The 21603-nt window shown below is 41.2% G+C and overlaps 1 protein-coding gene across 3 annotated transcripts in view; it reads left to right on the top strand.

Annotated features, from left to right (window-relative positions):
* The window catches only part of SVEP1 (sushi, von Willebrand factor type A, EGF and pentraxin domain containing 1), a 573162-nt gene that overhangs the window by 425035 nt on the left and 126524 nt on the right, over positions 1–21603 (top strand). For all 3 annotated transcript variants that reach the window (XM_082255001.1, XM_082255000.1, XM_082254999.1), the window contains exons 25-27: positions 9427–9584; positions 13271–13472; positions 15094–15269. In XM_082255001.1, coding sequence (XP_082111127.1) covers positions 9427–9584; positions 13271–13472; positions 15094–15269 — 536 coding nt within the window. The remainder of the gene's footprint in view (positions 1–9426; positions 9585–13270; positions 13473–15093; positions 15270–21603) is intronic.

The following is a 21603-nucleotide window of genomic DNA, read 5'->3' as shown; positions in this document are numbered from 1 at the left end:
TGTATCAAGATGGCCACCCGAGGAAGTCATCATAGGGAGTCTTCCTGTGTCACGGCAGTTGAGTGTAGCAAGATGGCTTCTGACCTGGGGTGGTGACAGGGGCGGTAACGGGGGTTTTACAGTGAGAGGGACGTCAAGTGGTAGGGAAGTGCTCTCTGCCTGAGGTCTGGCCGCCATAATTGGGCGGTGGCTCAATTCCCCCTGACTTATTTTCTGGCTTATGGTACACGTAAACAATTTCCCCATGTTGATTTGTCACTCTGTACCAGGCTTCTGCTGCATGTAGCAGCCCGTGGTCTGACAAGAGACCTTTCTTTCGTTTTAACAAAATACACCAGTCTTCTGGATGCAATCAATCGTCCTCACAGGATCATCCTGTACAGGAGCGCCGCAAATCTTTGCCAATTTCTCTATCCTTTTTAACGGCAACTTGCCCCTCCCTGTCATTTATCAAATCACAAGCTAACATTCCTTTTTTTTTATTATTATATTTATATATATGATTTATTTAGGCTTTATTTCTGCCTGACAGCTCTCCGTTATTTAAATATGCATATCAGTTTACACAGGATAAAAAGGGGAAGTAGCCAAACAAGCACACAGAAACCTGACAGGGGGGCTCCTCTGCTCTCTCTGTCCTGTCACACTCTGCAACGCACAATCGTAACTGTAACAAAACTCTTCTTACTTTTATTAAACACAATAAATGAAATTTTGTGTACCGCTTCAACTGTCATGTGCGTGCCCCAACTGCACGCCCAAATTTCTCACTGAGTAATGTACGTTCAGTCTGAACACTACTACGTTGTAATATCTGCTGATACAGGTTTCAGACCAAAAATCTCTTCTCTATATCCTGGTATAACCACATACAAATTCAGGACGCTGACTCATTCAAGGGATGGCGAAACTCAAAATGCCTGTCACAGGGTCCCCCACGCTGAGCGTGTTTTTCCCCCTCCCCTTCCTTGGGCATCCGTGCACTACATACAAAACAACCGTCGTGCACTAACATTGCCAATCGAGGAGAGGAGAGTCTTGGCGGCTCCCTCTCCACTGGAGAATCCTACTGACGCCAGCCAATTACTTCTTCTGTGACTATTCCCGTCTGCTTATTTCGCCATCCTATCACGTGCCAGCACATATAACACACACAAAACAGGCGGCAGATATAACTTGTGCAGGTTCTTTACAAATGGGGCTTGGGCAAGCTATGTTACCTGCTTTTGATGACCGCAAGCAGCCGATACGGATACAGAGATAAACCAATCACAGAGAGAGCATATGCGTAAGATATTAAATATGTCTTACCGTATTTCAGAGGTGATCAGTCTCCCCCTCTCTGCGAATCGATTCCTCCCGGCCTCCTCTTTATCGGCTTTCTCTTTTGGTCGAGAGACCCAAGCTCCCCGTACGGGGGCCACCAGTTGCTTTGGATCGGAACAATGCCGATAGAGTTATATCTGTCCCTGGCCTAATTTTTAAGAGTAATGCATGTGTGCACACAGAGAAATGCTGACACTGACACAGTCAGGGTGAAACAGTTCTGCTTTATTGCTTCCACATTTTAAGCTTATAAAGCCCGTACAGAACATCTCCAGGAAATGTCCTGTAGGCATGGCATTAAGTATAGACATTTAAATTATAATCTTATTTGATTGGATGTATCTATGCGCATATAACTTCTTCCAGGATATGACCATCTTCTGTCCTAGGTGTGTCCCTCACTGGAGGCGCCATCTTGGAAATCATCTGTTCTTCTTGTTTTCTTATTGCTTCGATTTATAGAAGAAAAGTGATCTGGCAATTATGTTTGAGCAAGGAAAGTATTTCATATAACTAAATAGCATAAAAGCATATTAGCATATTAGCATATTAGCATAACAGCACTATAGCATAAAATACCATAAATGGGTATAAATGGTTTATAAGCTTGTATATAATACTGTAGAAATAGGCATTTTACTAAACCATCAATTACATCCATTACAGATCATTGTAGTGAACATTTTAGTAGCATCTACTATTTTGCTATACATGTGCTTTCCAACCTGATCATCGCCTCTCTTTCTGGTGAATTATGTATATAATTTACATTTTCAGATTGTGTGGATATTATAGTTTCAAAGCAAATATGTGGAACAAAAGAAAAGTTATAAACTTTCTCCTACCCTGAACAACAGGCAGTCCAGTGCTGGTTCTCTTTAGGGTGAGCAAACTGGCCTGGTTCCCATTCACAAGAGCAAATCAAATTATGCAGATATGATAGTTTCAATGTGTTAACTATCAAAGCAAATCTGTGGAATAAATGAACAGTTATCAACTTTTTCTTACCCTGAAAAATACACACCCTAGCTCTGGTTCACTGTATTGATGAGCAAAATTGGCCTGGGATCAGATTGTGGCAGGATCCACCAACCCAACTTGAAATTTGCAAACCCCGAACATAGTGCCTGAACTCCACTGAAGTCTAAGGAACAGAATTCAGTTTTTTTCCTGGTTAGCGCATTTTTGGTAAAAGAAAAAAAAAAAAAGCCATAGGTAGCTGGGCAATGTCTTGGGAGATATGTGCCAATGCAAAAAATTATTTTTAACAATATCATTCAGCAGGGCGTGAAACTTTAAATAAGACCTAAAGGCACAATTCATTTAACCACTTAAGCCCTGGAAGACTTTATCCCCTTCCTGACCAGGGGGTATTTTGCGATTCGGCACTGCGTGACTTTAACGGACAATTGCGCGGTCGTGCGACACTGTACCTAAAGGAATTTGATGTCCTTTTTTTCCCACAAACAGAGCTTTCTTTTGGTGGTATTTGATCACCTGTGCGATTTTTTTGATCATGCGCTATAAACAAAAAAAGAGCGTCAATTTTGCAAAAATAACAATATTTTTCACATTTTTTTATATGAAATTCCCAAAAAAAATGTAAAAATCAAAATTTTTTAACATTTTCGGCCAATTTGTTTTATGCTACATATGTTTGGTAAAAAAAAAATCGCAAAAAGCGTATTTCGATTGGTTTGCGCAAAAGTTATCGCGTTTACTAACAAAGGGAAAGATTTTTGTCATTTTTGTTGTTTTTTTTTTAACGCGTAATGGCGGCGATCTGCGATTTTCTTTGCGGTACTAGGTCTAGCCCTTAACCTTAACCCTAGACCTTAACCCTCACCCTGACATTTAACCCTAGACTTAACCCTAACATGGGACACGTAAAGGTTCCTGCACTACTTTGATGCTACTTGAGTGCCAGAGAGTGTAAAGTCGCATCAAAGTTGCACTACATGAACAGGACTGTCATACTTTCCTATTAGCCAGAAAATCCCTGCAAAACACATAAAAAATGTGTGGTAAAATACGCCCCAGAAAAATGCATCCACTGCAACTTGCATAGATACTTACCTGAGCTTGATGTCAATCAAGCGCTGTGCATAATAGCAACATCGCTGCTCTCTCTTCTCACTGGCTCAGACACAGCAGTGGGCTCCTGCTGTTGTCAATGACAGACAGTGAACCGGGGGGCGGGGGGTGAGCTGCACTGTGTGTGTGTCAATGGACACACGCTGTGCAGCTCAAGATCGAGCCAGCATAAGTGCCCCCATAGCAAGCAAACACCCAGGCACTGTAGAAAAAGTATTTTATAACAAAAAAAAGAATGTCCCATGATGTAAATCCAATGTCAGTCATGTCATCCAGTGATGTAGATTCATCGTTAATCCCAATGAAAAGCAACCCACTGACACAATATCAATTACCCTTGCTGATGACCCTCTTCTGCTGAACTGCAGCCACAGATACAATGTGTGAACTGTAGCCACACTCCCCGACTGGCAGCTGAATGTCAACAAACTGGACTAAGATAATGACTAATGTTACTGACCACATATGGTCAGGACTTCACCTGAGATGCCCACTGGCTTGTTTTAAATTATAGTGCCAATGCTAATGGATGTGGAGAATTCCCTGCCTTTGGAGCATAAAACCTTCAGGATGTTTAACAAAATCTCGTACTATAAGGTTAATGAAACTAAATCGAGTGTTCTTGGTTTGGGAGTCCCTCCTCATTTGAATAAAAAGTTGGCAACTAAATTTCCCTATGTTTGGAAGGACGAGGGAATTAAATACCTAAGCATCACTCTTACTCCCAACACGAAACACCTATTTGCAGCAAATCGGCACCAAATTGCAGGAACTTTCCAAATGTGAACTTACCTGGTCTGGTCGCCTTGCTGCCTTCAAGATGATACTTCTCCCACAACTAATTTACATATTTAGAACACTTCCCATTACAATACCCGAGCACTTCTTTAGATCTGCTCAGTCATTAATAAACAAATATCTCTGGAAAGGTAAGAGAGCCTGATGCACTTTCAACAACCTTATAACCACTAGATAAGCAGGAGGAATAGGACATGTGAGGCTTAGAGACTATTACTACGCAACAGTTCTCATTAGCCTGAGCGTTTGGTTTTCCCAATCTCCTGACAACCTATGGGCACAATTAGACTGGTGTCAAGTGAAAAACAACAATCTTCAACATTACCTCCTACGTACGCCCAACAATCTCTCATCCACTATAGAGGTATCCCTACGGACCTGAAGGAACTTGCTCACTATGCAGAGCAAGACGCATAACAGATCTACAATTAAGTTACTGATTTTAAGTTTATCCATCATAATCCTAGATCTTCCCATAGCGCATTGGCCCGATATGGGTGTTCACACAGTGGACTACTTACATGTGGGGCCTGCAATTAAAACTTTTAGGGCACTGCAAATAGAGTATGGTTTGCCGGGTAGCGATCTATATAGTTATACCAGGATTACCCACTTTTTACACCACAACCCACATACACAAATATCCTTACCATGGCAAATTGCACACCTTTTCACCTCTTCTATGTACCAATATCAAAGGTATATCTTTCTTTTACAACATAATTAACAACAAAAATGTATTCTCTATAAAGGCTTGGGAACTCGAACTGGGTAAGTCATACCCTATTAAAAACTGGCAGAGAGCACTCAATCTTAACTACACCGCCACAAAGAACATCAATCTATGGGAAATTACCCATAAATTATTGCTACGGTGGTACATGACCACATTCAAAATAGACAAATTTTCTTCCAACGCTTCCCCGCTGTGTCTGAGGAATTGTGGGGCAACTGGTATGTTTCAATGTGACTAATCCTCTCCAAGTTTGTCCCCTTTAAGAAGAGGGGCTAAGGAGGGGTTATTGGGGATACATAATATAGTCGATAGGCAGCGTGGGCATGACCTGAGGAAGGAGACCACGCCTCCGAAACGCGCTGTAGAAACTGGCATGGTACGTACAGTTGACCCACTCCTCCCTCCCTATCATCCGAGTCCAGAGTCAGACCCAGATAGTCTAGTTTTTATGGATAGAACCAAAAGCAGACTCCTGAAGGTTCAGAATCCAACCAAACTCCCTCAGAGTTCACAGAGCAATCTTCAGTTCTCCATCAGAGCAGTCAGAGACTTCGCTCGCAGAAGAAGATCATCTAGGTACCCCTGTACCGCGATCCCCTGCTGACTCAAACAATGCCAGCACTGGGGCCAACACTTTTGTGAAGACCGGAGGAGCGGAGACGAGACCAAAGGTCCATGCCACAAACCATAATGCTCCTCGCCCACGGCAAAATGGAGGAGGTGTTGGTGACCACCACATATTAGAATGTGCAAATAGGTGTCCTTGTTGTCGATAGAAGCAAGAAAAAATCCCCCTGATGTAGGAACGCCACTACTGTGTGAATGGACTCCATGCAGAACTTCTGTACTCGCACCAGAAATTTAGCGCCTTGAGGTCCAGGATTGGATGTACCTTGCCTTCCTTCCTGGGAACTGTAAAGAGGTTTGAGTAAAAACCCCTGAAAATGTTCAGAAATCGGAACAATCACCCCATGAAGGAACAAGTCTTGCACTACCCCAAATTTGTAAGTCTTGGGACAAGTGCAGGTTGGAAGGGAAGAACCTTTCCAGAGGATAAGAATGAACTCGATCTCGTAGCCTGACCGAATAACTTTGTGGACCCACGTGTCCTATACCAGGGAGGTCCATGGATCCAGAAACCAGTGAAGATGTCCCCCCACCCCAGATATGGGTGAGGGCGCCCCTTCATACAGAGGCAGCCTTGTCTGCATGTCTGGAAGAGCCCACTTGTAGCTTGCCAGAACAGGACCTCTGGGAAAAGCCCTGACTTTTGATCCCTTGTCTTGAGACCCCGAGGGACGAAAGGCGAGCTGAGGAGAATAGCTCATATCTACAACGGGGCTTCTTGCCCTTGGTAGCCTGTGGAAGAAGAGTACTCTTCCCCCCTGTGAGACCCTTAACAGCTACAGAAGACGCTGTGTTCAACAGCGAAACGCGTCTAGCCATTGGCCGAGCGCCCTGTCACATGATATCCGGTCGGTGAAGCGCACGCTGCGGGAGCAGCTAACCACCGAACCGAGTGTACCACATGTCTTTTATACTATTATGTTTGTGAGTATCCCATTGTCTGTTAACCCCAATAAATTGTATTTTTAAATGGGCTTTACCATGGAAAGTCTTTTCTTTTTATGAGGACACTTGGGAGCATTTAAAGAGGAAAAGGAGTCTTTTTGGATCTCTAGCAATTATCAATGAATCCAAGGATCACCATGATCACTATTTCCTGCTCTGCTTAAGCCAGATTGTGGTAAGTACATCCACAAAGGGGGAGACCCCACAAGCAACACGGATGAGCACCAGCACTTTATAATTTGAAAAAGGACTTTTATAATGGACTGTTTATGAGCAATTATTGTTGCACTTGTTTTATGGTGATATCTAACAGGTCGTTTTGCACACTTAGCACAGCACAATTGCACTTGATGATATAATTTTTTTATGCGGTTTATATCTATTTATTTTGCACTTATAAATTTTGAATTTTATTGTATTTTATGAAATATATGCACGTTAACACTTTATAGCAGCGCTGCAACACAGACAAACACATTTAAAAAGCACTTGCACTTTTTATTGCAGCAGGCAGCTTATTCGTTTTATTTACTCACCATAAGCGCGAGGCACATCAGTTTTACAACCCTGGGAACCCTGGGCATTGCCAGTTTTTACTGATATGGATTCCGATACTTGCCACGAATTAGACATCGCCAGAGTGCTGAAAGCCTACTTGGCTGCCACCGAATCTTTTAGGATATCGGAAAGACTATTCATCATCCCTCACGGGAAAAATAGAGGGAAAGATGCCACTAGCAGAACTCTAGCCTCCTGGATAGTGAAGCTAATCAAAAAAACGTACATATCCAAGAAGTTGGTGCCTCCAGCACAGGTGAAAGCTCATTCCACGAGGGCTGTAGCAGCATCTTGGGCAGCTAGGGACAACGTCTCCTTGGAGACGGTATGCAGGGCAGCATCCTGGTCTTCTTGCCATACTTTCATCAGGCATTACAGAATTGATCCAGGATCCCTTACAACTGTAAACTTTGGAAGGAAGACACTAAGCTTGGCCATGTCCTCTGTCTGAATAAAATGTATTTTTTGTGTGTGTATTATCCCACCCGTGTCAGCTATTTATTTATCATTGGTATGCTGCCATGGAGGCACCAGGAAAGCGGGAAATTGTATCATACTTACCGTAATTTCCCTTTCCTGGTGCCAATCCATGGCAGCATATGCTCCCACCCACGGTATTCTAAATTACAGGAGAATGCTGGGGGAAGGGACCTTCTTGTCTTTTATGCTATGCACTAGTCCTGAGGGAGGAGTCAAGGCGTAGCTCTATCATTGGTATGCTGCCATGGATTGGCACCAGGAAAGGGAAATTACGGTAAGTATGATACAATTTCCCGCTTTTTTTTTCCATTTTGGATAGAGCAAGTAGGGATTATAACAACTGTCAGATTTTTTTTTCACCATCTGTTTCCCATTGCAGAGATTTCTCTTCACTTCCTGTTCCATAGCCAAACAGGAAATGAGAGGAAACCCCTTAAAATTAAGGGAATCCCTTGAGGACCCCCAGGTCACCAGAACTAGTGTCCCCATTGGAAGATTTCCCCACTATTATTTTTCTGGGAAAAACCCAAAATGTGGGATTTTCTTTTACGTTTACTTTCATTTTTAATGATAATGGTAAACAGGACAAATAGAGAGGGTGAATTTTCCGAATGGGGACACAGACAACAATAAAAATAAAAATAAAAAAAAACAATAAAAACTGTCAGGGGTTCTAATCCCACTCTACTCTATCCAAAACTAAAAAAAAAAGAAAAAAAAAAGTTTTACCTTTAGTTATACTTTAAACCCAAGCTCAAACATATATTGCAGCTTACCAATTCTTAGATGTAATGGCTGCCTTTGTTTTCTATTTTAGGCTTGTTTTCTTTTATTTTCAACCTACAGTAGTTATCCAGCCAGTATGTCCTGCAGATGTAGCAGTTATAGGGATGAGACAAACTATTTAAAACTAAAAGGGGTGCATACAATGGTTAGCTTTTATTTATTCATGTAAAAACGATATCCCAAAAGGAATAAACCGGCTTCTGTACCTGCTTAAAGGTATTAACTGGAGTTTGATTAAATTTGTTGGTGTATCTAAATCTGCTAATACATCTAACATTACCCTTCCCTAGACTGACAATGCTGATGTCCCTATTGCTTACTACCTAAAGCAGTAGTAACTTACCTTAAAACGGGGGGGGGGGGGTTGGGGTTACCACTGACAAAACTTCCATCTTCACCTGGTCTTCCTTCCAGGTTGGCTGGCTCCGGTCCTTTGATTGGATGAGCCACCCACGATGACGTTAATCTCGTGCATACGCATTCACGGCACAGGGCTCTGAAGGAATGGATTAGTATCCAGTTCCTTCAGAGCGCATGCATCGGTGACAACACCGGCGGCTTCACATGTAAATATCTCCTAAATGGTGCAGGTTTAGGAGATATTTACTGTACCTATAGGTAAGCCTTATCATAGGCTTACCCATTGGTAAAAATCATCCATGGGAGTTTACTTCCAATTTAATTCAGAGTGGGGTACTCTAATACAGGAGGTGGGTTACTGACAAGATCACCATTTGAAAGCAGAGGTAGAAATCCTAAAAAAGAATGCAGCCACTGCATCTAATGATTGCAGTATATTACATTTTTTATTTAGAGTCTCATGCCATTTTAAAGATTTGTAAGCTGCAATATATTACATTTTTGTTTATGGGTTTATTACCGCTTTAGTTGCCTCTTCTGAGTTTTCAGTGGTTCATAGAATGTTGCCTGTATACACATATAGGAACAGAGCAAAGAAAAGCCATAGAAATCTTTATCAATTATGTTCTTCTAAATATGGTATACAATAAATATTTCACAGATTGCTACAATATCAAGTTTTGTCATTCTTTTTGTCCTTTTACATTTTTTTTCAGTTGTCGTTGTCTGGATGGCTTCACCGGACAGTTCTGTGAAATTAACCTTGATGAATGTGTATCTAGCCCCTGTCTTAACCGTGCTAAGTGTATAGACGGCATAAACTCCTACACTTGTAAATGCCTGCCAGGATTTTCTGGAAGCAGGTGTGAAACAGGTATTTCTCACTTTGATTGCAGAAGTAAAAGCACTGGTTTTACACCTATTCAATTATTTCTATACTACATAGTATACCATGTTCATATGTTGTCTTGCATGCAAGCTTACTCCAGACCCTTATGCTGTCCATACACCCAGGAGATTTCAGGGTATTTCAACTAGTTTTGTTTCACTGGTTCAATAAATGTGGCTGGTAAGATTCATGGTTTTGATTGTTTTCCAATTAATTTACCAAAATATTGTCTTGTGTATTGCTAGCCAGGTCTTGTTTTGCCCACATTGGAGTAGCAGCTAAAGTGAATTAATCTGTAACGGTGTAGAAGAAGCATGCCGATACAAGTTATTACCGCACCTATTGATTCTGTAACAGAAACTAAGAAACATGCATTATCAAGAGGCACACATACAATCTATTCTAAAACTATTGTTAATTCAGTCTAAATTGGTTATGGTCTATGTGTGTGGTTCAAGGCTAAGCTATCCCAACTGCTGTTCCATTGTCTGGTAAGGATGCTCTTTATGTCCACTCAGGCAGGCTATTTGGGCAAAAGAGTTGCAATTTAACCACTTTACCACCGGAGGATTTTGCTGTCTTCCGTCCAGGCCACTTTTTGCGATTCGGCGCTGTGCGACTTCAACTGACAATTGCGCGGTCGTGCGACGCCGTACCCAAACGAAATTTACGTCCTTTTTTTCCCACAAACAGAGCTTTCTTTTGGTGGTATTTGATCACCTGTGCGATTTTTACTTTTTGCGCTATAAACAAAAAAAGAGCGTTTATTTTGAAAAAATAACAATATTTTTAACATTTTTATATATGAAATTCCCCCCAAAAAAGATGTAAAAACCAATTTTTTAAAAAAATTTTGGCCAATTTGTTTTCTGCTACCTATGTTTGGTAAAAAAAATCACAATAAGCGTATTTTGATTGGTTTGCGCAAAAGTTATTGCGTTTACTAACAAAGGGAAAAATTTCTGTCATTTTTGGTGTTTTTTTTTAACGCGTAATGGTGGCGATCTGCGATTTTTTTTGTGGGACTGCGACATTGCGGCGGACAGATCGGACCCTTGACTGACATTTTTGACACTTTTGGGGTTACCAGTGACATTACTGCAGTAATCAGTGCTATATATATGCACTGTTACTGTAAAAATGACACTGGCAGGGAAGGGGTTAATTTTATTGGAGAGGGAGGGGTTAATGTATGCCTGGTGCTTACTGACGTGTAGGGGGGGAGGTGACTGTGTGAGTCATGGACAGATCGGATGTCCAGCTATGCTGAACAGTCCGATCTGTCACTCCCTGTCACTATGGAGATCCGCCCGCTGTGTTTACACACAGCGGGCGGAACTCCACACTAGATCCCCGGCGATCGCCGCTGCTCCTCCCCTGGCCCGACTCCCGCTGTGAATGAAAACAGCGGGAGCGAGCCTCCGGCGGCGCGCAAGCGCCGCCCAGAAGGGGGAGTGTCTGACGACGTTAATACTACGTCGTCAGACGATAACGAACCACTTTGCCGCAGTACTATTACCGTACTCGGTCGGCAAGTGGTTAAAGAGCCTAGCTAGCATCTATGGGCAGGTGGTTGTACTAAAGTCGATCTATTTATCGACTTCAGTACAACCAACCTGTTATTTTTTTTCACCCGGTCATTGTATTTTGAAGGCTGGTAAACCTCTCACTGTCAGAATACAAAAGCGCTGTGGGAGGGATTCCCCCATCCACACTGCCTGTGTGGATGGAGGAATCAAGCAAGTTTCTTTCCATCAACCCAAGGTTGTAAGAAAATAAAAAGGCATAATATATGGCCTAAAACAGTGAAGTCAGCTTCAGTAACATATGAAAGAAAACAGAAGATTAATAATAAAAAAAAAAGGTAATAGGGGCATCTAAGGGCCCTTCCACCCTTTCCAATCAGGCTCCCTGTCAGTTTTTCAGGCGGACCGGATTGGATGCTCCATGTACCTCTGTGGAGCAGCAGATGTCAGCAGTGACATGTCCGCTGACACCCGCTGCTATCCGATCTGATCCTGTCCGTGAAATCCGGATGGATGGAAACCCTATTTTTCATCCGTCAAAAAAACGGATCGGACGAAAAACGGATGTAAACAAACGGTCCATTTTTCATCCGTTTTTGCATTGGTAGTGGATGTAAAAGAATGGATGAAAAATGGATGAAAAACGGATGCAAAAACGGATGGAAAAGTGATACATTTTGACGTGACTGAACTGATGAACTGAATGGACTGTATGTGTGAAAGGGGCCTAAATCAGTTTTTCATCAGTTTACATCAGTTTTTCATCAGCTGATCATCAGTTTCTCATCAGTTTTTATATCTTTTTTTTTTTTTATTTCCACTACCAATGCAAAAACAGACCGTTTGTCCACTCACATAATTTTTTTTTCTGTTCTGTTTTTTTAACGGAACAAAAATAGGCCTTTGATATGTTTAAAAAATTGGGTGTTGATGGATGCGAATGTGAACTGATGTAAATGGAAGATCATTCGTTTACATTTAGTTTTCCTTAGGCTCCGTTCACATGTAGGCGTTTTGGGGCGTTTTTGGGGCGTTTTTCTGCTCTAGGATCAGCTCTCAAAACGCCCAACAAGACAAATCCTATTCATTTCAATGGCCCCTGTTCACATCTGAGCGTTTTGACGCTGTATACAAAACGCCCAACGCTCAAAAAAGTACATGAGCTTCTTTTTGGGCAGATTACAGGCGTTTTCCATTGATCTCTATTCAATCTAAAAACGCCTGCACAAAAATCGCGGTAAAAATCGCTGTAAAATCGCGGTAAAAAACGCGCGAAAAACGCTACGCTCAGGTGTGAATGTAGCCTTAGAGATGCATTGATGTTTGGTTTTCATCCATCAACGGAGGGATGAAAAACGGACAAACGGTTCACATGTGTGAAAGGGGCCTAACTATCAAGCACTAGGTTCACAGTTAGATCTTGTGGTGCAAGTTAACTGCTAGGCCTCTTCCATACATGCGGATCATTCATTTCTTCAGTTTAGTCACGTTTTTTCAAAGAAAAATAGATGAAGTTTACATCAATTTTTCATCAGTTTTTCACGTGTTTTTACGTCAGTTTTATACATCCGCCAGCTAGAGTCCTTAACTGCTGGAGTCTCTAAACCATTTTTTCATGCAAAAATGGACCGTTTGTCCGTTTACATACGTTTTATGTCCAATTCGTTTTTTTTACCAGAAGGAAAATAGCGCTTCAATCTGTTCCAAAAAAAGATGTTGAAAAAAGCGGATGTAAATGGATGACCAATAATTGACAACTATTTTTCCATATAGATGCATTGATGTCCTGCCTGAAAAACAGACAAACGGTTTGCATGTGTAAAAGGGGCCTAAAAGTCAAACTCCAGGTTGGGCACAAAAAAACTGAAGTATCAAAAGTTATATCGTTCATAACTATATTCCTTTGTGTCAGCATAATGGAGTTGCACTACACACAGCTTTAAAACATTGACAGAATAGGGTGACATTTTCCAACTCTGACTGTTCTGTATGTCAAAAATCTTTGCGTGATTAAGCCCCAATCTTTTAAGAAGTGAGTAAGATATCCCAGTATTACATGCAACTTAATATATTCAATGCATAAACTCAAGCAAGTTTATTCTAAATACTCTCACAGAAATGCTGATATGTTTTTGTTTGCTGCAGAACAGCCTTCTGGATTTAATCTGGATTTTGAGGTTTCTGGTATATATGGCTATGTCATGCTTGATAACCGTTTACCTACGCTGGATGCCATCACCTGTGCATTTTGGATGAGGTCCACAGATGTTACAAATTATGGGACACCAATATCATATGCCATTGAAAATGGCAGTGATAACGCGTTCCTCCTCACAGATTATAATGGGTAAATGAAATGCTTGTATGATAGCTAACTTTTATGCAGTGTAATATACTGTAAATCAATTAATTACTTTTTTGTATACTTGTTTTTGAAATGCTTGAACAATATTTTGTTTACAATTCAATCTTAAGGCCCCTTTCACACTTGTGTGACTTTTCATGCGATTTGGGACTGCAAATCCACATGACAAGTCGTTCTCCATTATTTCCAATGAGCCCCATTCATATCTGTGCGACTTGAAGTTGCACTGACTTCAAAGCAGTCCCTGCATGGGATGCCCAGGTGTTCCGTGCTTCTGTGTGCAGACAATCTCTTTTTATATCAATTGGCATGCAGTGAGTGGCACCGGTCCCAATTTGACATTGGTGCCTGTACAGATGCGTGTCCCTGAACGCAGAAAGTGTGCAGATGTAAATTGCAAAAGGGCTTTGTATTTCAAGTCCATAGCAAGAAAAAAAAAAAATCATCTGCTTTAACGGGTCACTAATTAAACTCAGGTCAGTTGCTGACTAACAGGGTGTGCCCTAGTGGGTTCCCCAAAACAAGCAAACAACACTTACACCTTTTGGTGTCCTGCCAGCAGTTAGCCTTTTAATGCAGCAGCATGCTCTCATAGTGGAGAGAGCAAGAAAGAGAGAGCCCCGAGCATAAGTCAGCTCACATTTATAAAGGCCTGTGCACAGCTAAGACTAATCATGAGATCTGGCCACCATGTAAAATGTGAACCTAGGAATGGAGGTCTTTTCCTACCCAAAGCTCTTCAAAGTCTCCAGGGCTTAGGACCTAGAACACCTAGAACAGAAACGTATTAAGATCCTGAGAAAACAAAAAGTCTATTTTCTCTACATCACTCACAGACCCGAGGACCCACAGCATGTGTAGGTAGGGACCTAGGTGACACCATCTAACAACTCTCTCCCTCAGGCTCAAACTGTGAGTATGAGCACATTTTGCCAGTTTACAGTGAACTCATGATATTCCATCAGCCTTTTCTTGCTTGGTCCTAGGCCTGTGTTTTACATAAACGTTAAAGTCTTTATCCACTGTGGTAGAAAATAGTCTGTAATCTATCTAAACGGTGAGCCCCAAAGTCAGTACCTTTCATACTATGTCATTGTGGAGCCACCATGTGCTCCCTTTGGTGGGATGAGTAAGTGGAGCTGCAATAGTAGAAACATTAGACACAAACCTCTGGTAGTATCCAACAATCTCTAGAAAGCCCTCTCTAAATAATTGTTCTAGGTTAGTATTTGAAAAAGTATTGAAGCTCACCTGGTAACTAGTATTTGAAAAGAAGGTGAAATATGGCAGCCTCCATTTCTCTGTGTGGGTTTCCCTAAAGCACAATCATTCTGTAGTTCTACTAAGCAGGATGCATAGCCTGCAGATGTGTTGGGTAATTGTGGCTGCTCCATCTACCCTAATCCAACAAATCTGAAAAAAACTGAAATTTGGTGTAAATCCAGTTTTCAATGGGCCATGGACATATATTTTATTACTATATTACCGACAAAAGGCCTTTATTTGAAATGTGTTCTAAATTCATTCTCTGCCTGTTAAAGAGATGTTTGTTATGTGTATACAGTTTTACATCAATTCATTTAACAAACTACCTATTATGCAGGTGGGTACTTTATGTCAATGGGAAGGAGAAAATAACTGACTGCCCTTCAGTGAATGATGGTAGATGGCATCACATTACAGTCACCTGGACGAATAGTGATGGGTCTTGGAAAGTGTACATTGACGGAAGACTGTCCGATGGTGGAAAAGGACTATCTGTTGGAATGCCAATCCCTGGTGGGTAGCAGTAGTAGAATATTATTACACAAGTATCAAAATGTGGGGTACTCAAGTATCATTTGCTTATGCAGCAATGAAGTCAAAGCAATGCTTATACAAGCTCTGATGAGGTGTCAGACTGGTGTTTTTATAACTTAGAGCAAACCTTTCAGTCTAAACAGATTTTCACTAGTGTCTGCTTTGCACATTCAGAGCTGGCCAGCGTATACACAGGGTTCTTTGCACATTACCATTTCTTCATGTTTTCTTCTGTGCCTTATGTATGTTTCGAATCACAAATGTTTTCCAGGACCGCACACCAGTATAGTGAATCATAAAACAAATAATCACAAAATGGCTTTAGCTCCACCCATTAGGAGAGCTCCTCCAACAGGTTTTACCGGTTCACGGCTTAATCGTTATGACCTCTATGATTAAGCACTATACAGGTGAAACATGTGAGAGGGGCTTTCCTAATGGGTGGAGAACCAGCTAAAGCCATTTTGTGATCTTTCAGTACATACAGTGCCTTGCGAAAGTATTCGGCCCCCTTGAACTTTGCGACCTTTTGCCACATTTCAGGCTTCAAACATAAAGATATAAAACTGTAATTGTTTGTGAAGAATCAACAAACATGAAGTGGAACAACATTTATTGGATATTTCAAACTTTTTTAACAAATAAAAAACTGAAAAATTGGGCGTGCAAAATTATTCAGCCCCTTTACTTTCAGTGCAGCAAACTCTCTCCAGAAGTTCAGTGAGGATCTCTGAATGATCCAATGTTGACCTAAATGACTACTGATGATAAATAGAATCCACCTGTGTGTAATCAAGTCTCTGTATAAATGCACCTGCACTGTGATAGTCTCAGAGGTCCGTTTAAAGCGTAGAGAGCATCATGAAGAAGAAGGAACACACCAGGCAGGTCCGAGATACTGTTGTGGAGAAGTTTAAATCCGGATTTGGATACAAAAAGATTTCCCAAGCTTTAAACATCCCAAGGAGCACTGTGCAAGCGATAATATTGAAATGGAAGGAGTATCAGACCACTGCAAATCTACCAAGACCTGGCCGTCCCTCTAAACTTTCAGCTCATACAAGGAGAAGACTTATCAGAGATGCAGTCAAGAGGCCCATGATCACTCTGGATGAACTGCAGAGATCTACAGCTGAGGTGGGAGACTCTGTCCATAGGACAACAATCAGTTGTATACTGCACAAATCTGGCCTTTATGGAAGAGTGGCAAGAAGAAAGCCATTTCTTAAAGATATCCTTAAAAAGTGTCGTTCAAAGTTTGCCACAAGCCACCTGGGAGACACACCAAACATGTGGAAGAAGGTGCTCTGGTCAGATGAAACCAAAATCGAACTTTTTGGCAACAATGCAAAACGTTATGTTTGGCGTAAAAGCAACACAGCTCATCACCCTGAACACACCATCCCCACTGTCAAACATGGTGGTGGCAGCATCATGGTTTTGGCCTGCTTTTCTTCAGCAGGGACAGGGAAGATGGTTAAAATTGATGGGAAAATGGATGGAGCCAAATAAAGGACCATTCTGGAAGAAAACCTGATGGAGTCTGCAAAAGACCTGAGACTGGGACGGAGATTTGTCTTCCAACAAGACAATGATCCAAAACATAAAGCAAAATCTACAATGGAATGGTTCACAAATAAATATATCCAGGTGTTAGAATGGCCAAGTCAAAGTCCAGACCTGAATCCAATTGAGAATCTGTGGAAAGAACTGAAAACTGCTGTTCACAAATGCTGTCCATCCAACCTCACTGAGCTCGAGCTGTTTTGCAAGGAGGAATGGGCAAAAACCTCAGTCTCTCGATGTGCAAAACTGATAGAGACATACCCCAAGCGACTTACAGCTGTAATCGCAGCAAAAGGTGGCGCTACAAAGTATTAACTTAAGGGGGCCGAATAATTTTATTATATATTGCAAAAGTGCAGCGCTAAGGGTACCAATAATCACAAAAATTATGAAAAGAATAAATAGTGTCCAAATCAATGGGTACCAATATTCACAGAAAAAAAAAAAATAGATAGTGTCCATATAGATAAAGTCCCACAAAAATGATATAGTGTAGGGTAAGGATCCACATGCAAGATATTCCAGGAAGGGAATTCTCGTGACACCAAAGATAAGTGAAGGAGGGGGACACCTCTGTGGTCAAATATAATAAGCAGCTTACCAAATTTCCGTGGCTGCTCAAATAAATGAGTCAGCCTCTCCCGGCTATTAATCAAACCAATATGGTCAGATGTATCGGTAAGTACTCCAAAGCTCCGTAATATTTTTCCAAGAAGGAGGAACCGCCTCTCAAGATATGTGGTGAAATTAGTATAATTGAGGGATGTTAAACTTGGCACTCCTCAGTGAACTCCATCAGCCATAAATGAATATGTGGAGAAAGAAACAAGGTCCATAGCGTAATCCCGTAAAAACTTTAAACAATGTTTATTAAAAAAACATACTCACAATATAGCAATGGTTACAGGCATATCAGAAGCTGAGCATAGGATAATGGTGCGTGCGGCATCCCGCAGATATCCCAGGCAGCAAACAGTATGTCACAGAAAGGCTGACTACTTCCAGGGGGCGTGTGGACGTTGCGTCTGGAGTCGCCAACGTTTCGTCCTCAAAAGACGTCGTCTGGGCGTGACTCCAGACGCAACTCACACGCCTAAGTACCCCCGTGTCTCTGCCGAGCGGCCATCAGCCGCCAATCACTGCCCATCCGCGGACGGCGGAAGTGACGTGCGTCCACCAATGGTCCTTCACGCACAACGGCGGAAGTCACATGGCCGGTCGGCAGAGAGATGTAAACAGGAAGTGACGAACCGCTCCTCCCATTTGGTTGTTACACCAAGGAAGTAAGCATTACTGAGCGTCACATTCAGCTAAGATGTCAACAAAAAAAAACAAATAAGTGCCCGAATATAACCACTAAGGTGCGAAAAACCAACTAATCGCTGCGTGAGACCCCCCATTGGCAAAGATATTGATTATGCATCATAGATCGATAATATTGAATATACTCAGATAGGGAGGTTAGCTCACTAGTTGATCGCATAGAAGTGGAGTAATGGGCACTATTCAAAGTAATACAAAAAGCATTATACATACAAACAAAGGGTTTATCCAAATCTAAAAATCTCATAATTAATTGTTTTATTGAGATCTATAGGCAATGTGTCATTACATCTTGCTGCATAAAAAACACCATCTAGTGGCCAAAAAGTGAATCCACCAAAACTCCAAATAAGCGTGAAAAAATAATTAGAATAAAAAATATAAAAAAAGAGTGGATATTTATAAAAAATGTTCATCATCTAATATAAATATCTATGTGAATGACTCCATATATTTATACAATATACAAAAATTGTGAATGTGAAAAAATTAATATCAGAAAGTTCAATGAAGATCATACTCAAAAAAGTGCTATAGAAAGACATGATCATTGAAGGTCATATCCAAATCAATAAAGTGCTAATGCAAGAATATGGCAGCGAGATGTATATCACAACAAATATGATACACAGACACATTACCTTAAGATCCCATCCAATAAAAACCTCATACATTAAAAATTTAAAATTTACAAGTATTTAAAATTAGGTTAAAATCAACTGTTATTAATAAAAGCATTTACATCCCATTCCACATTTAACCCATAGGGAATATAAGTCTTCAGAATATAGATCCAGCGAGTCTCCATTTTTGATATTTCACGTCTTGCGTTGGATCCCCTCCAATGAGGTGAAAACTTATCTATCCCTATAAACAGTGTGTTTTTAGGGTTATTTTGATGACAGTGGTCATAGTGTTTTGACACACTGTGGCCTGGGAAGCCCTTCCTGATATTTCCCGCATGTTCCCCCAACCTAATCTGCAGTTTCCTCGTCGTGCGGCCAACATATTGTTGGCCACACTTGCATTGAAGCATATACACAACATTGGTGGACGAGCAAGTGATGAATGAATCAATCTTATACTCTCTTCCGGTTGTGGAGTATACGAATTTCTCAATTTTTCTTCCCTTGAAGGAATTGAGGGAGCAAATTTTACATCTATGGCAGGGATAAAAACCTTTAAAATCGCCAAAGAAAGTGGGTTGGATGGGTCTTTCGATAACATTTTGGGCTATTTTATGTCTCAAGGAAGGGACTCCCCTAAAAATAATTTTGGGATGCTCGGATAAAATAGGGCCCAGAATCCGGTCGTTTTTTAAAACCGGCCAATGTTTTTTGATAATATTCTTGATTAAAAAATGTTGAGTCGAGTAAGAAGTGACGAATGAGTTTTTGAAACCTTCATTATCATTTCCCTTTAATCTTGGGCGTAATAGAGAAGACCTGTCTACAGCTACTGTATCTCTAATGGTAGCGTCCAGTTGGTTTGCATCATACCCTTTCTCTATAAACTTAGTTTTTAGGGCATTAGCCTGTAGTAGGAAATCTTCTTGTCGGGTACAATTTCTGCGCAACCGCAGAAATTGTCCCTTTGGGACAGCATTGAGCCAGGATCGGTGATGGCAGCTATCATGTGGAATAAAGCTGTTCCGATCTGTTTTCTTGAAGTGGGTGGTAGTTATTATTTTATCATTCTGTACTACCAAATTCAAATCAAGAAAAGTAATTTCCGTGGAGCTACTGGTATGATCCAGTTTAATGCCTCTATTATTGATATTCAAGTCAGAGATAAAGGAGTCTAGCGAAGGGGCATTGCCATCCCATAGGAGGAGGATGTCATCAATATACCGCCGCCACAAAATTAATTGCGGCGGACGGTTTGCAAGGACGACATCCTCCTCCCACTTGGCCATGAAAAGATTTGCCAAGCTGGGGGCAAATTTTGCCCCCATCGCAACTCCTCTATTCTGTAAATAAAAGGTGTTGTTAAACCAAAAGAGGTTATGTGACATAGCAAATTTAATAATGTCTACTATAAAGCTCTTTTGTTCCTGAAGTAAAGGACTCCATAGATCTAAATAGTGTCGTACAGCTTCTAGTCCCTGTTCGTGATCGATCACGGTGTACAGCGACGCTACGTCGGCTGTAGCCATGATATACCCTTCTTTCCAGGGAACGTCCTGAAGGATATTTAAGACATGGGTGGTGTCTTTAAGATAAGACAGAATTTGTTTAACTAAAGGCTGCAAAAACTCATCCGCATATTTGCCTATCCGGGAGCACAGGGAATCAATCCCGCTAATTATCGGGCGTCCCGGAGGTTTCACAGGATTTTTGTGTACTTTAGGTAAAAAATAAATAATGGGCAAACGGGGAGCCGAGGGAATTAAAAACAATTTTTCTTTTTTGTTTAAAATTCCTTTTTCATGCGCTTTGTTCACCAAGGATTGTAATTCCTTTTTGTATTTAGAAATAGGATTGGAGGCGAGGACTTTGTAAGTATCTCTATCATTTAAGATATTTCTCATCTCAGATATATAGTCCTCTTTATCCAATACGACTATACTGCCCCCCTTATCAGCGGGGCGGATAACAATATCTTTGTTTTCACAGAGTTTTTAAAGCCCTGTGTGGAATTCATCCTTAGTGGGAGGTCTTTTTACTCTGATATTTTCAATATCTTTGGAGACCAGGTCTTTAAAGACCTGGACTGAGGGAGCAATTTTTCCTGGAGGGTTGAACAAGGAAGCATTGGCCAGAGATGTATGAACATATCTATGGTCAGTATTATTTATAGTGCGGGTAGGATTAGAGATAATATATCTCTGAATGTTCAGTTTCCTGACATATTTTTGCACATCCATAAAGACGCCAAATTTATTTAGCGCCCTTGGAGGTGCAAATTTTAGTCTGCGATGGAGAACGGCTTTCTCATTGTCGTAAAACTGAGCTTTAGACAAGTTGAATATACCCGGATCTTTTATACTCTCCTTCTTTTTCTTCTTTGTCCGCCTCCCCCCTCTGGTCCCTCTCTTTGATCTATGTGTCTCTTGTTTCCACCTCCCCTGTGAAAATCCCCTTGTTGGTAGTTATCTTCCCGTGGATACTCAAAGGAGGGATAATTTGAACGGGGAGTATTCCTAGGTGAATAGTACTCATTGAAAGATCTTCTGTCTGACCATCCATTATTGGGGGTCTCGCTGGGATGGTGGGTGATAATCCTATCTCCAGTGTTGACAGGAGAGTCCCAACCTCCATTTTCCAATGGGGTGAACCGGTTATGAAGGGGAATCTCAGACCTCCTAGGTGTTACGAAATCTGCATTGGACCCTCTATAGTAGTTATTATTACTATTACCCTCCCTATTATAAGGTGGGTTTCTGGGTGTTGCAAAGTTCGCATTGGGCCCTCTATAGTTGTTA

The sequence above is a fragment of the Pelophylax lessonae genome (genome assembly GCF_965119305.1).
Source record: "Pelophylax lessonae genome assembly, chromosome: 1".
In the NCBI taxonomy this organism is placed as follows: Eukaryota; Metazoa; Chordata; class Amphibia; order Anura; family Ranidae; genus Pelophylax; species Pelophylax lessonae.
Note: the sequence above shows the minus strand (reverse complement) of the source record. Positions and strands in the feature narration are given on the sequence as shown.